The following is a 16703-nucleotide window of genomic DNA, read 5'->3' as shown; positions in this document are numbered from 1 at the left end:
GGCAACGGGGGTGGTGACGCAGGACGATGCAGCCAGGGAGCCGGGGGCCAGTCCTCCGTCAGCCGGGACAGCTCTCGGAAAGAAAAGGTGGTTCAGCTTCAGGCTGCATGACTGGATCTGTGTCCTGGCACTCACAGCCACAGGGCCCCACGTGTGGCCCCTTTCCCCGCACCCACCCAGCCGCTCCCTGCGCTTTACACCTCTGCCCCTGGTAGAAAGGCAGTCCCGCCCAGAACTCAGCCCTCGTTCCTGCAGGGGAAAACTTGTACTAATATTTTTAAATCAAGTAGACAAACAGGTGTTGTCATTGCTTTATTACTCATAGTTTGCAAGCAATATTATATATAAAAGTCATTTTTAAAACAACCGGGTTTGCTAGAAAGGTGTCTTTTTTTTTTTTCTTTGCTCTGTGGGTTTCTGCACCATTCATACCTGGAGCCTGTTACATTAAATGTATCATTTATGCAGGCGCTGGGCAAAAATGTAAGAAACTGAGTTTTCTACTCATACCCACCCCAAAATAAACCCTACCCCTTCTCTACTATATGGGTTATTAACATTAAAAACACTAGGAAAATACACATCCATCTCGCTTTCTGTAAGTCCTTTTTCTCTATTTTTAATGACCAAGATGTTGGCTTGGTTATGAATTCAAAAGTGCTCCCAAAGTTCTTGATGATGATTCATAGAGAAACCTGAAACACAGAGAAAGAATTAGCTACAGAAAAATGTGACTGAAGTATGCAAATTTACATTTTCACAGAATAAATCTAAAAATGGTTTGGAACAGAATACACTTAAAGAGAAAACTGAAGTAATCGCTGTTTCTCAAAGGTAAATGGAGTAATAAGAATTGCCATCGGCAGAAACCTTAGCGCGACACACGGCACACAGACAGAGCCATCCATGACAGGAGGCGTCCTCTGTCCCCAAGGAACACGAACAGAAGACCCTCTCGGTGAAAGGTGCTCACCTGGCCGTGCTTCCTCTTTCACTCACAAGGACTCTCCTCTAGGAGACACACGGCAGGCTCACGGGTATGGCCGGACGCCCCCTTTTCCCACGCCCACAATCGCTAGCTCGTCTCCCTCCTTCGCGAGATCACAAGGTAAACGACAACCATTAACCCCCATGATGCACTGCTGCGACCATGCTTGCTCACTTCCTGCACACACACCTCACTTTCTCGTCCCATCCCCTGCACACCTGTCCCCAGGCGAGACTGGCTAGGCAGCCCGTCACCCACTCCCCTTCCTTCTCCATCCCCCGAGCTCCCCTCAGAGGGTGTGTGGGCCAGCCAACCTCTGAATTCCTGCCAAGACAAACCTCAACCTTTATCCCAAACGGCCTCTCAGCTTGATTCACTCTTCAGCCTGGAGCTGTTATGGGCACTCGGGTCTGCCCGTGTCCTGCCCTGTCCAGTATCAACACAAGCATGGGGTAACTTTACATTTTCTAGTAGCCACGTCCAAAGAGATGAAAAGAATGGGTGAAATTCGTCTTAAGACAGTTGGCCCTTGAATGACGCAGGGGTTTGGGGCGACGCGACCCTCCGCAAAGTTGAAAATCTGTGGATAACTTAGTCGGCCCTCTGAGAACGCAGCTCTTCCATATCCACGGTTCTGCATCCACAGATTCACCCAACTACGACTGTGCAGTCCTGGGCCATTTACTATGGAAAATGTCTGCATTTAAGTGGATCCACATAGTTCAGACCTCTGCTGTCCAAGAGTCAACAGTGTATTTTATTTAACCCCACACACCGAAATAAGTCAACCTGTAACCAACATAAAAACATCACCAACGTATCTCACAGCCCTTCTGCACACCAGCCGCAGAGCCTGTGGGTCCTCACACCTGGGCCACATCTCGAGTCACACTCACTTGTTCCACTCGTCACAAGGAGCCCCGTAGGGGCCAACACAGATCTAGAAAAGTTTTCATATTTTTCTCTTTGTCTCAAAATTCAGGAATTTTATTCAGACTTATGCGTGATTTTTTTCATCAGTCCCATCTAAACTTCAGTTAAAGAAACAACAACAACAAAAAATGAATCTTTAAAATTGCGTATCTCTTTGGCCCCAGGAAATCCTCTCCCGTCGGCGGTTGGATCGCTGCTTCCCTGGGTCTCTCCCTGGTCTGCTTCCCCCAGGACCCTCATCGGTGCCTGTCCTGCTCGGGGGCACCCTCCACGGTGACCTTCTGGACCACTTGGGAGCTGAGGCTCCAGTGCCTCAGCAACGTTTCCAACTCAAGGGTTTTTAGTTCCAGATCATTCTTTTGGGCTACGATTGATTTTTCTTTGAAGACTCTTGTCATTAAGTGTCTGGCTGGCCCAGCACTGCTGCTTTACTAACGGTTGTCCTATTTGTCTCTCACCGCTCCACCGCTGCACGTGTGCAGTCATTTTTGTCTGCGCCCCACAGACGTCTCAGGCTGAGCAGAGACGGCAGACGGTGGGAAGCACGAAGCCTACGGAAGCCGCCCCATCAGCAGCGAGCAGCTGTCTGCATCCAGAGAAACACCAGGAGACTCGGATGCCCCCCATCCCTTCCGGCCTCCTGGCATCAGTGCCCGACGGCACCACCCTCCTGCATCAACTCTTCGAGAGCTATAGGCTAGGACGCTTGCAAGGGCCAACATGCCAGCCAGGCCCCAGCTCCCTGGTGGCCAGAGGTGGGGAGCACTGTCCCACCCAGGAGACGAGACAGAGGGACACAGGACACGGTAAGTCACCAACGCCCCACAATCTAAGCCTTATTTTTAATCACTCGAAAATATTGTCTCCTTATGTAAGAATTTTTAAACCCTTAAAGAAAAATGTTAGGTTACCTTGGCAAAATGACTTATTAAATTACTATAGGGTAATCAGCCTCTCATGCTGGCCTAAGTCCAGTCGGAGACTCTGGTCACCTCTGAACCGAGCACCAGGCCAGTTCTGGGCTTCCGGGCATCCTGACTTCTCCTTCCAAGGCCAGAAACCAAGGCTGAGAGGCAAAGCAACCTGCCTGGGACCCCAGCATCAGCAAAGGTACGGTGGGTGCAAACCAGGCCTCTGACTACCCCACGGGGCTCGGATACCAACAAGCTCTTCTGCTCTCCTGTGAATTCAGTCATTCTCCTATTACCTGGGGAGAGGGCTGGATACACTGTATAGACCAGAGGAATCAGAATTATTAAGGGGCAAAATAAATGAGCATACAATTTCAGAGCTGGAAGGGACAGTGGCAGCCCTGGTCCACGGTCCCCCATGTCGCCCACTGAGCTCTGACTCCCCACGACCCGCCCACCTCCAGCTCCTACGGCCCAAGGCCGGCCGTGCTCCTGGCTGGAGACGCCAACATAGGAGAGGCACAAAATCAGCCTTCCGAGAAAAACAATCGGTAAGATAAGCAACGTATGTTTTCTAATTAAAGAAGGGTTTTATTTACGAGTAGTTTTTAATTATCCACACCAAGGTCCCTAGGTTTTGATGCATGCTTCTAAATGAGCTACAAAAAGCATCCAGCCTCGAATTCATTTTTTTAAAAAGACTATGAAAATTACATACAGTGGAATAAGGTGATATTACGTATCAATACTTGATAATAAAAAAGAGGCCACTGTTTCAGGGAATACTCCTTTGCTTCAAGTCTAATCACAAGGTTTAACGTTGGGGACGCACATACACCACCAAAGCTGCCAAAACACAGTTAATGCTGGTAATTAACTTGCTTATAACATGATTCCAGTTCACTTAGTGGGAAAAATTCACGATATAACACAAACCTTAAGAAATAATCTCTAATTATAGTGCTACTCGTACACTATGTATGAAAGTAATAAAGGTGACATCCTTTGACACTTAAGTGCATGAGTGCGTTGGTGAACGCATGCTGCTGCCCCTGAGAAAACAGTCCAGTTTACACAATTTACAGAACTTACGGAGCACTATGCCAGGTGACGCACTGAAAGTGCAATGAGACAGCACCCAACAGGCCAGCCAACAAAATACTAGCCCTGCTGCAGAGAAAGCTAGTGTATTTGTTAAGAAAACATCCACTTCTAAATTAATGCCCCGCTTCCTAAAATATTCATTGGACCAAAGGGTCCCAAGAGTCTTAAAGATGCAGACTTGCCTTAACGTCTCTATGCCAACAAAAATAAATAGTATTCTAAAATAGTCTTAAATCTTAACTGCTTATCTTCCATTAGATTGATTTTTTTTGTTTCATCAATTTTTTTTAAGTTCTTTTTTTTTTATTTTCCAGACACTGGTTTTTGTACAGTGTGCTTCTTGCATATTTAAGTAAGAAGCCAATATTTCAGTCTCTACCTATTTACTTTTTTAGGATGTTTCCTCCTTAAAGGCAAGAACTGTTTCTTGCCATCTGTGTATCAGCTTAGCACAGAAAACTGCATAGTTGTAGAAACAATGAAGAAACAAAATATTACATGCCCTGCATTTAATTTCTATGAATATCCTTTTCTTTTCCATGGAGTAAGTTCTGAACTTCTAAGGCCTTTTTTTCTGTCAGCGTAACTAACACAATTCAAGTACTCGCCTTGAACCTCTGTACAAGTGCAAACGTCCCTCTTTCCTAACACCCTCAGAGCAGTTCATACCATTCTTTTCCAAAAAACTATCCTTACAGATGGTATTTCTAACAGAGAAATCTTGTAAAATGCTTGCATTTCCGAGGTTATGACCATGTCCCATAACAATAACCTACCATTTACCTAGTTTGTAATTCTGACGGCCTTATTTAGTATTTGCACTGCACTGTGTTTTCAGAAACATACAAACACTCCTCAGTTTCCTCCAAATTAGAAGCTCACTTCCCGCTTCCTCCCATACCTAGAAATTAAACAAGTTCATAACCCTAGAGTCTGTTGGGTTTCTCCCTCAAAGACCCTTCCTAAACTGCATAGGAAATAGTCAACAGTCTCTGCAGTAAAGCCTGTAATTGAACGCGCGTCCTTGGCTCGCAGACGAGCAAGCCCCCGCTCCAGGGCCCCGCTGGGGCTCATGAGGCACAGCACCAGCCCTAGCAGCAGGGGCGCCAGAGGGCTGCCCACAAGGTCCAGCCTTCTCCGGAGGGTGCAAGCAGCAGAGGCAGCACCCAGGCCCCACAGGGCGGCTGCCTGACCCGCGGTGGGGCTCATGGGCTCAGCAGCTCCCCTGGCACCTCCCTATGGACGGGCCCCACCCCCCGGAGACCAGATGGCCAGCGGTCCCCCCAGAAGGCCTGAGGACTTCTCCATCCCGGAGAGGCTCAGCCTGGGGTGTGCGTCCTCCCTAGGGGTAGTGCTGGGGGAGCTGCTGAGCCCATGAGGGTGAGCCCACCCTTTACAGTTCGCTGTGACCCTCACGAGCCCCCAGTCCGTTGCACCAGTGCCCCTGATGGGAGCTCCTGACTTGGAGCTTACACTGTCCCGTCACCATGGGGTTTCGGCCTCCTGACTAAAACACCACGAACGCTCCAGAGATGCTCACTGAAGGAGGCTGGGGAGCCATCTTCATACCTGACAAAATGGCTTTTACGGAGCAAAGCATTACTGGAGAAGAAGCAGGACCCCTCATAAAAATAAAAGGGTCAATCCAATCAAGAAGATATAATAGTTCTAAAATCATATGCTCCTAATATCAGGATTACAAAATATATAAAGGAAAACCCCTCTGTCAAAAATGGACAGATCCAGCAGGCAGAAAATTAGTAAGGACAAGCTGAACTCAACACCATCAACCAAGAGGATACAACTGACATTTACAGATTCCTTCACCCTACAATAGCACAATGCACATTCTTCTCAAGCTCCTGTGGAACATTCACCAAGATAGATCACATATTAGGCCATAAAACACACCTTAATACATTTAAAAGAATAGAAACCCATACAATGTCTTCTCTCAGACATTAAACTAGAGATGAATAACAAAAAAATAACTGGAAAATTGAGAGATTAAATAACACACTTCTAAAGAATACATGCAGCAAAGAAGAAATCTCAAGAGAAATTTTAAAATATTTTTAACTAAACGGAAATGAAAACATAACATCAAAATTTGTACCATGCAGCAAAAGCAGTGCTTAGAGAGTAATTTATAGCACTGACTATTAGAAAAGAAGAAACATCTAAAAATCAGTAATCTAGGCTTCCGGAAACCAGAAAAAAAGAAAAAAAAGAGCAAATTAAATCCAAAGCAGGCCAAAGAAAAGAAATAATAAAAATTAGAGCAGAAAGCAAAAAAAAAAGAAATGAAAAACAGAAATCAATAGAGAAAATCAATGAAACAAAAAGCTGGTTCTTTTAAAAGATCAATAAAACCAATAAGCCTCTAGCCGGGCTGGAAACAAAAAAAGAGGACACAAATTACTAATATGAGAAATGAAAGAGAGTACATAACTACAGATCCCATGGACATTAAAAAAAAGACAATTAAGGAATACTATACCCACAAAGTTGACAGCCTAGATGAAATGGACCAAATCCTTGAAAGGCACAATCTGCCAAAACTAACTCAAGAAGAAATAGACAATCTGAATAGGCATCTATTAAAAAAATTGAGTCAGTAATTAATAACCTTCCAAAAGTAGAAAGCACCAGACCCAGACGGATTCACTGGTGAATTCTAACCAAATATTTGAGAAAGAAGCTATACCAATTATTTACAGTCTCTTTCAGACGATAGAAGAAGGGAAGGAATACTTCCTAAGTCATTCTATGAGGCCAGCAATTCCCTAGTCACAAAGCCAGACAAAGACATTACAAGAAAAGATAACTTCAGAACAATCTCACTCATGGGCATAGATGCAAAAAGTACTTAATAAAATATTAGCAAATTATGGGCTTTCCTGGTGGCACAGTGGTTGAGAGTCCGCCTGCTGATGCAGGGGACATGGGTTCGTGCCCTGGTCTGGGAGGATCCCACATGCCGCGGAGCGGCCAGGCCCGTGAGCCATGGCCCCTGAATCTGCGCGTCCAGAGCCTATGCTCCGCGACGGGAGAGGCCACAACACTGAGAGGCCCGCGAACCCCAAAATATATATATATATATATATATATATATATATATATATATATATAAGCAAATTAAACCCAACAGTGTATTAAAAAATTATACACCATGACCGAGTGGGATTTATCCCAGGTATGCAAGGCTGGTTCAACATCTGAGAATCAACTAACGTAACCTACCACATCAACAGGCTAAAGAAGAAAAATCCTATGACCTTGTCAGTAGATACAGAAAAAGCATTTGAGAAGATCCAACACCCACTATGATAAGAACTATCTGTAAATTAGGAATAGAGGGGAACTTCCTCAACTTGATAAAGAACATCTACAGCTAACATTGTGCTTAATGGTGAGAAATGGGAAGCTTTCCCACTAAGATCACGTACAAGACAAGTATGTCCTTTCACCACTCCTTTTCAATATCGTACCAGAAGCCCTAGCTAATGCAATAAGACAAGGAAAGAAAGGTATACAGATTGGTAAGGAAGAGATAAAACTGTCTTTGTTCATAAGTTAGCAATTTAGGAATTTGAAAGCCTTTCTCCAAAGGAGAAAGTAGCTATGGAAAGTGGCTTATTTCCCAGGCATATATAAAACGAATTACCTGGTTCAAAGCTCTGTAACAGTTAACTGTATGGTGTTCAGAAAACAGCAGGAAAAACACTGCTTCTGTGGCTGGTCTGAGAGTCAAACACAATTCAGAAAAGAGTCTACAGGAAATTGCACAGCATGTCAAAAACATTATACAGCAGGAAAAACACCTGGCTGGAAAAATAGCCCAATGAATACATTCTTAGACAGCAGTCCCTGCAGCAGCAACAAGCTACCTGGAAAGTAGAAAACAGTGCACATTTCTTCAGTCTCTGGAGGGACCTTTCCCATTCCCAACATGGATACTTGTAAACTGGTAATTATAACCCAGGAATGAATGTTCATGGTTTCAAAAATACAGCAAACCACCAAATATAATCTGTCTAGGTTTAAAACCATATAGAATGACGGGACTTCCCTGGTGGTCCAGTGGGTAAGAATCCGCCTTCCAATGCAGAGGCCGCGGGTTCGATCCCTGGTCGGGGAACTAAGACCCCACATGCCATGGAGCAACTAAGCCCATGCACCACAACTACTGAGCCCACGCACTCTGAAGCCCATGCACCACAACTAGAGAGAAGCCCACAAGGAAAGATCCCATGTGCCTCAACTAAGATCCGACACAGCCAAAAATAAATAAATAATAAATAATAAATAAAATAAAACCATATAGAATGAGTTTGTATGCCCTTCCTTTTCTAGGGCAGAATCTTGCAAGTGACAGTTTTGTTTTTGTTTTTAAAGACAGAATGAGGAAGTAATTAAAACATATGCTCAAGGGGTCTTGCCAACAGAAACACTTCTATCCCTTCAATCCCCAGTTTTCTACCTGGCTGTAACTAGCAGCAATGAAAACGTGTTCTAAAATATACCTAAGGAATAACTAGCAGTGTTCAGATAATCACACCTGGTGGGTATCTAGTGCTTTACCTTTCCAAGCTATCCTCTTCCAAAGTAATTTCCATGAATGCCTTTAGTTTTCTGTGAACAGTAGCTGCAACACCCTTCACTTTTGAACTCTTATGTTTACCTGTTAAAGACAGAAAAATATTGAACACAACTACACAAAAAGCACACAGACTCTCAATGCAGGTTCAACTTCAGTAAGACAGAGCCTCCTACCCTCCCCTCTGAGTCAGTGCATATATTGACCTGCAGAACAGTAATGATCCCTTTAAAGGGATGTTAGAAGATCCGATGAGTGATTACAAAGCACCTCATTGGCTCTGAGGTAGTTCCCAAGGCCGTGATCCCATGAGTTCTGTCCATGCCATGAGACTCGATGATCACCAACACCTTCAACAGTAACGGAACTAACACATCTCAGAGTCATCATCTGTTTGACAAATGTTTAAGTACCTATTAAGTACACAGTGGTCATCTGCACCCCAACCTCCATCCTCACACCCTCCACATGGAGAACGTCCCTCTTCCTGCAGATGTCTCCCCAGGAGACACTGCCTCAGGCAAGTCTTTCCTGATGCTTGGCCTGGGTCAAACTAGTTACAAATTCCTGTCATGAATCTATAGCCATACTATGCATTCATGCTTATGGGGAGAGCTTGTTTTGAGAGGATCACTCTATGAATAATATCTTAGAAAATCATTTCAACATTAGTAAAACTGGTCCAAAAATATAGAAACTTAATAGTAGTCCATCTGCAGGGACATTACCATATTTTACACTTAGATAAGCATTTCCTAGGTATCTCCAATTATTTTTCCAATACTATTTCAACTGGCTGGGATACCCAGAATAGGCACAGTTAAAGTTAAGCAAAACACAGATACATTAAATATTAATACCAAAACACACCATCATTAGCAAAAATGAATTCAGATTTTTAAATGTACATGACAAAGGTAATAAATGACAAATCAATAGAAATTCAGTCTAAGGCACAGAGAGGGAGACGTAATGGGTCCAGTGGGAAAGTGGACAGGAGCTGCATTAAGAAGCTACCATTATTCAAGCTGGTACAGGGCAGCTACACAGCAGATGCCCAGGCAGACGGCACACGTGTAGCGCGTGGAGAGCTTGGGGGAAAGTGCCGTGAGAGCCTAACTAGCAGGGGATTGACTCCCAAACATTCCACAACAGTTCTGTGTAAGATGCACCCAGCAATGTCCCAGACGATACCATAGAAAATTTAACCAACCTTTATTAATAACCAAGATAATGTGCATAACAGCTGTGAGGCACACGATGCCTTCAATATCCTCAGAAATAACACATGCCTTCAATTCATCTAAAAATGACCTGCAAAAACGTAAAAAAACAACTGAAATTACTCTATAGTATATCTTAATACTTTATAGAAAGACAAATATAGCCAAGATTCATCAACCACCATGAATTCTAGTTTTCAGCTAACATGGCAAGTTGACTAAACTCTTCCCGTACTCTTCGCTGTAAGCATGCCAAATCATACAGGTGAGACGCTAAAATCAGAGGGCGTTGCTAGAAAGAGAAGAGGGTTGCTCTGGTTAGTGAATAAAGCCACTCTGCATACTCGTAATGCCCACAAAAAAGATTTGATATGCTACTGAAAGATAATTCATAGCTGTTAAAAACAATGCTTTTTGAAGTTTTCAAGGAACATATGTACTATTAAAATTCCACAGGTATCAGGTATCTGCAAAACTATCCCTTTTGTAGCCCACCAGTCCTGCATGTGCCACAAGAAACCCTAGAAGCAGGTCAGGTGACACATGGCATGGAGAAATGAGTAACAGCTGTGTGCCGAATGAAAACCACATGGAATTTACCCAAGTCGTGTTTTGAAAGTGTCCATTGTAGGAAGTATTTCAGTGACATTAAAATTTTAAATGTTTCCCTCTAAATGAACTGTAGTTATGATAAAGCATAACCAGAGACTATTTGGATGAATATATCTTTCAGAAAGTTAGAATTTCACTTTGTATAAGTATAATGCTAATATTTTTAATCTCTGATAAAATGAGAGAAAATTGTATGGGAATGTTTTCTCTTAGGAAAAAAATGCACTTTTGACAAATGGTGAGAGTAAAAGGAATAGAGCTAAAGTTACTGAGAGCTTACAGCCACGACAGGATTAAGAGAACAGCAAGGAAAAAGGGATTACCTGACTACGTTCGGAGATTTTATTATTATTCCTATTAAACACCTTGAAAATGGTGGAAGGGCTGAAAGACCCTCTGGGGGAGTAAGCTCTTTGGTATCAGAAACCTAAAAAAAAAACAAAGTCAAGTCAGTAACATGAATTGAGACTGAGATTGCACAGATCACTCATTTTACACTTCCCTGGGTTTTCTTCCAAACTTGAGAAAGGCTTTCCAGAAACTCAAAACAATGATTTTTATTAATTGCTGCAATGCCTACCATAATTACGATTAACCTATTACTATACACAGTGGTGTCAATCAACTGGAGAGAAGAGAAAAGACACTCAACAAGCCTTCTGTCGAACACCCTTTAATTCAATTACCTTCTGTAAACAACGTGTTTCTACACTAAGCAAACAACTCGTTACTCTCATTAGTCCAGATCAGGTTTTCTCAACTCGAACTTTTTCTATAAAGTAGTAAAATAGTAAATATTTAAAGAGTAAATATTTCCGGCTTTGTGGGCAAAACGATCTCTGCCACAATTACTCAATTCTGCTATTATAGCACAAAGCAGCCATAGAAAAAAGGTAAATAAATGGGCTTGGTCATGTTCCAATATGAGTTTGTTTGTTTGTTTTTTTCCCAAAATAAGTTTATTTACAAAAACAGTGGGCCACGATGGCCCACAGGCCATTGACGGATTCATCGTCGTCAGCTGCGTAGCCTACTCACAGGCCTGAATAACTTCCAGTTCTCGGGCTGTGTATAGTCCAGGAATCACGCTCCCAAACCAAAATGACCTCTCTTCAAGCTTTCAGGAGGGCCTTAAATGTTATTAATGTCTCAGAATTTCGTCAACTCTTTTTATATTTGTGATTTTATAATACAAAATTTATACAAATTATATGTTTGCATTTGTATATTTCAATGATATCTCCTATCAGATTTCAGCTTTTCATACTGAGAAAACGCCTCATTATTTAACTATCTTAAGGCATTCTTCCATGCCCTCACTCGCTACCACCACGATTCCATGCCGTGAAAGAGTGGTTTTTGTTGTGACCTGAATTACCATCCTGATTATGTCAATCTTGAACCAAGTAGGCTAATCATAAAATAGGCTACTGCTAGGAAAACGGCCAGTCCTTTATAGAGCGGGGGCAAACAAACTATCTGTTTAAACTGATATCAGAGGTTCAAATTTCCTATGCGTAAAAGAAAAAGAAAAGTAAGGCTTATGTACAGCAAGGCAGTCAGAGATGTGAGCTATTCCAGAAACAGAGCCCAAGAGTACTCGTGCACCCTGCTCGCCACTGACCAGTGCCACTTCTGCCTGTCAGGAGAGGGGATTCTTAAGAAATGTATCAACTCGCTTAAGCCTCTAAAATACGGCAAAAAGAAGTATTCAAGATGCAAGGAGCAGCTTGGTTTTAATGAAGAACGACAACATCCTTAGCATGGTTCCCCCCATGGTCACGTGATTCTAAACACAAACCAGCCACGGAACTGTGTGGTGAAGCTGCGGGAGAAGCAGACCTCCCGCTATACCTGAGTTCTGAAAAAATACTTGGAACAGCATAAAAATGTGCTGCGAGCAGAAAACAGCCTCTTGAATAGTCAAAACAAGACACAGCAGTTTCAGGACAACACACTTCACCTTTCGGAGCCGGTGACTTATCTCGACCACGGACGCGGCAATCAGAGTGGAGAGCACGCCCCGGTGGACAGGCGTGTCCACGTGCCAGGACTGCACGGTGCTGATAAACTCATGAAGAGGGGTCTGAACAGAATGAAGGAGCTACGAAAAACACATCAGTCACTGTTAGTGCTGAGAGAACCACTTTCAAGAATGAGGCCTCCTCCTGCGGTCCCCCGGGGGCCCGGGGCCCGTTTCGTCTGCCCACCCTCACTGCCGCACCTGCCTCTCTGCAGCTGATGGGAGCCATGACCAGAAGGCAACACACAGGACTGAAGCCCGCCAGGAAGGACCTTTATGACACTCTTACCCCAGAGCAAAGAAAAATCCCCAAGAATAGGAGTGTCAATAACATTAATAAAGTTTTCGAAAGGAGAGGTGAAGAAACATCACTGACATTAAGGGGAGACCCCACTATGAGGCCACGTGCTCTGAACGAAGCTGTACAGACAATGGTGAGAAAAGAAAAATATTTTGGCACAAATTCTGTAAATAGATCACAGACACTTGAACCAACTCATCAAAAAAACAGGACTATTTCAAATTAACTCAAATATGAGCTAGGCTACAGAAAATATGGCCAATAACCTTCAATTACCTCTACCAGCTAAAAAAAAAGGATAAAATTGAAAGTTTCAATAGCTCATAAACATCCTCCCATTTAAGCATTTTTTAAATCTTTACTACTAAGAGCTGGGCACTCACAAGCTACTGTATTCATTCTCTGCTTCTGTCCTGCTGGGCAGAGGAGCTCTCGGGTCGCTGGCCTACTGACCTGAACACGTCAACACTGTCCCCAGACTGGTGGCCGGAGGTGGGCCCCTGGCCTCCCTCGCCTCCTGCCCCAGAGCGTGCCACCCCAGGGAGAGGGCTGGCAGCACCAGCTGAAGGTGGCACCTGGCAGCCACTTCCTGCCTGCGTGGCACCTCTCCCCACCCGACAGCCCCAGCGTGTGAGCAGGCCTGGCTCCGCGCACCCTGGTCCACCAGGTGGGCGCTGTCCCTCTAGTCCCTCTGCCCCGCCCTGGGGAGGCTCCAGTACCTGCAAGCCTTCTTCTGGTTGCTTCCTGAAGCTCCGCGCCATACATTCCAACATCTGCTGAAACACCTTCTGCACCAAATCGAACAGTGCTGAGACCTCTTCCTCTGAATCTGCTTTCTGCGTCAAGGAGCTTCTGGTTACCTCCTTCAGAATGCCAAGAAGTAATGAAACATAAAAGAATCCCTTCACTGGAAAGAAAGTTGAAAAAATCAGTTATTTAATCACACAATTTAGTTGAAATTATTATATTTTTTTCACTTAACACATGTATATTACGGTAACTTAAAAGAGACTGTTACTGGTGAGCCAATACCAGGTTGGTCAGATTAATATAAAATCTAACAGACATACATACCTACGACTTGCTCCTTTTATTAAATATATAAAGCCGATGCCTTCAATAACAGTAACAGCCCACCTGGCTCAGGCACTGAGAAGCACTGCATGTGTGGACAGTGTGGTTCCCTGAACACCTGGGTAGAGGATGTGTCTTACTTTTTCACACGATGGTGACATCGCTGACGGGTCTGAGAGGAAAGGCCCTAGAGCTCTCAGACTATGACCTAAGAATCTCCGAGGCCAACTCTGTTAAATCCCCAACACTGTGTAGTTTGTTGGTGTCTTTCTCGCCTTTCCTGTGTGGCAATGATTTGGTAAAAATTTGGTAAAATGTTTTCAGAGTGTGAACTCAATTCTACAATTCATGCTGAGAACCTTCAATTTTCTTTTTTGTTTCTACCCAGACTGGCCTGTAAGCTGCGCTGCAAACAGAGCCAGTGGCCGCGCCCTCCCATGCCCCTGCCCCACTCTGCACCCATGCTGCACCTCGCACTGCCCACCACTGACTAACCTTCAGGTCTGTATGCAGGGCTGCATCCCTGGTGGACTGGGCCGGCACCATGATTCTTCCTTATATACATTTAAAAGTATATACTATATAAACTATACACGTATATTTTTTAAAAACCTGTCACATAGAAAAGCACAGAAATAATGTTCCTCGTTAAAAGATTAGTATCTAGGGGACAAAGCGTTGTGACCTCTCCTACCTTACACAGGAATCATGTGGCCCTAATAGGGAAGCTCCTTGATTTATGAAAGAGATTAAGAGACACAGAAGCTCTGCTTGAGACAGAAGTAAGAAACTAACCCCAAATCCAAATCTATCTACTAAAGTAAATAAAAGAAATGGTCATGTTCCAGTTGAGTTTGCCCCTCAAAAGGCGTATGGCACTACCAGAATCAACACAAAGTTTGGAGAGTCTTTGCAAACTTAACAGAAACTTTCAAGAAACAAATCTCTTTATCTAGAAGAAGGCAGAGAGATACATTCTCCACATATCAGTCATTTCAGTGAAGCAGGCAGTGAGGCAGCAGCTCAGCAGAGGCCAACACGCTGAGGGTGATGGGGCTCTGAGGACGAGGGGGCCTGTCCCCTTGCATCCACCCTCAAGGTCCCGGTGCAGTGGGAGAACCTCACACTAACTAGTGTCTTTACTACTGACAAAAATCTGAAATGTTGAAAGTTTTGGTTGAAAGTTATTTCATTACATTCAAGCCATATGTGCGTTATAACCAAATATATATAGGTAGTGGTTAAGTAGAGTATGATAAGTTACTAAGGTAGGTCAGGATTTGCAGCTATGGGAAACAGAAGGCCCTCACTTTGGAAGTTCTTGCTTCTCTAGAGTGACTGGTGCACAGGGATGGCTAAGCTGGGGGTCACGCGGCCCAGCACCGATGGTCAGCACCTCAGGCCACCATGAGTCTGTACGCAAGGAGACGCTCACTAGCCCATCCCAGGGCAGCAGCCACCGAGAGCCACGTGGACCCAGGCCCCTTTCTGTCTCAGACGGGGTGTGCTGTCCTGCAAGCCCCTCCTGCCCGGCTCTACACAGGAGGCTGTGGTCCCCATCAATCCCCCTTTACCTTTGCACTGACCACAAAGCCCATTATTTACTGTAATATTTACTTATTAGGAATTCAACCTTCCTTGTAGTCGTGCTAATTACTTTTGGGGGCATTATCATTTCCTGGTGCTGTCACACGGCACCGGCCCACAGTCCACCGCAGGCATCTTCTCTCACAAGCCCGTCACTTCCAGTGCCTGATTTTGCAGAACACACAGAGTTTTTCAAAACACACATGTTGTGCTATAGCAGAAACACCTGCATTTTTGAACTGAGCTGTTTACATCTGGGTCATATGTGGGAACTCAGCTGTATTCAAGGACATCTCTTCCAGAATATGCATTTCAGCATGGAGAACGCCATGCTCAAATGTTAATAATATAAATGTGACTGAGTTTTAAATTTAAATGTTCTATTAGGACTCTTTCAAGTAGAGCAAGTCCAGAGAACAGACTCTGGGCTTACCTAGCAAAACTGCAAAGTATAATCTCATTTGTAACAGGACTACAAAGAATGAGCACACAGTTGATTCTCTACTGGGAAATCCCGATTGTTAGAATGTATAAATACAAAGATCATTTCAGCTTGGTCAAAGGTAAGGTCAGTAGCTTACGGGCTACATTGGAGATCTAAAATTCTTATTAGCTCCTTGGAAAATTTTATAAATACTAAAAATAGATTTAATCCTTAGGGGAAAATAGTTCTTAAATGATAAAGTGAGTTTAACAATGCAAATCATCTTTAATGTTTCAATCATTAAGCCTAAGTTTAAAACACTGTTTTCACAATAGAAAGTGAGAGTTATAAAGACTTGAACAAAGGAAAAAGTTAGATTTTGAAACAAAAAACATTTGTTCTGGGCTTCCCTGGTGGCGCAGTGGTTGGGAGTCCGCCTGCCGATGCAGGGGACCCGGGTTCGTGCCCCGGTCCGGGAAGATCCCACATGCTGCGGAGCGGCTGGGCCCGTGAGCCGTGGCCGCTGAGCCTGCGCGTCCGGAGCCTGTGCTCCGCAACGGGAGAGGCCACAGCAGTGAGAGGCCCGCCTACCGCAAAAAAAAAAAAAAAAAAAAAAAAAAAAAAAAAACATTTGTTCTATTTAATATTTAGTCTTTGTGGATATTGTAACCACAAATGATGTAAAATCTTGCTTGTAATTACAGATTAAGGACACGCACACTCGAGACAGCAGAGCACAGTGACTGCCACCCCAGCTCCCGTGCAGGCCAAGTGCCAACCTCAGGGGCAGAACCATGAAAGAAAGAAGCTGTGGGGTTTGTGGCCAAGACTTCCCCGGGGTCTGCACAACGATACTCAAGACTACAGCAAAAGACCCCAGAGAGCTAACTGCAAACTTCATGTTGAATTTGGTAAATGATAAT

At 44.0% G+C, this 16703-nt stretch overlaps 1 protein-coding gene across 8 annotated transcripts in view; it reads right to left on the bottom strand.

Annotated features, from left to right (window-relative positions):
* Positions 1-299: 299 nt before the first annotated feature.
* NCAPG2 (non-SMC condensin II complex subunit G2) overlaps positions 300-16703 on the bottom strand; it is a 61728-nt gene continuing 45324 nt past the window's right edge. For all 8 annotated transcript variants that reach the window (XM_032643205.1, XM_032643204.1, XM_032643206.1 and 5 more), the window contains 6 exons: positions 13415-13602; positions 12335-12475; positions 10695-10798; positions 9750-9850; positions 8521-8620; positions 300-695 (listed from right to left, as the gene is read on the bottom strand). In XM_032643205.1, coding sequence (XP_032499096.1) covers positions 644-695; positions 8521-8620; positions 9750-9850; positions 10695-10798; positions 12335-12475; positions 13415-13602 — 686 coding nt within the window. In that variant the 3' untranslated portion in view covers positions 300-643. The remainder of the gene's footprint in view (positions 696-8520; positions 8621-9749; positions 9851-10694; positions 10799-12334; positions 12476-13414; positions 13603-16703) is intronic.

Source organism: Phocoena sinus, chromosome 9 (assembly GCF_008692025.1).
Source record: "Phocoena sinus isolate mPhoSin1 chromosome 9, mPhoSin1.pri, whole genome shotgun sequence".
NCBI classification, from domain to species: Eukaryota; Metazoa; Chordata; class Mammalia; order Artiodactyla; family Phocoenidae; genus Phocoena; species Phocoena sinus.
This window is presented reverse-complemented; position numbering and strand designations above follow the sequence as displayed.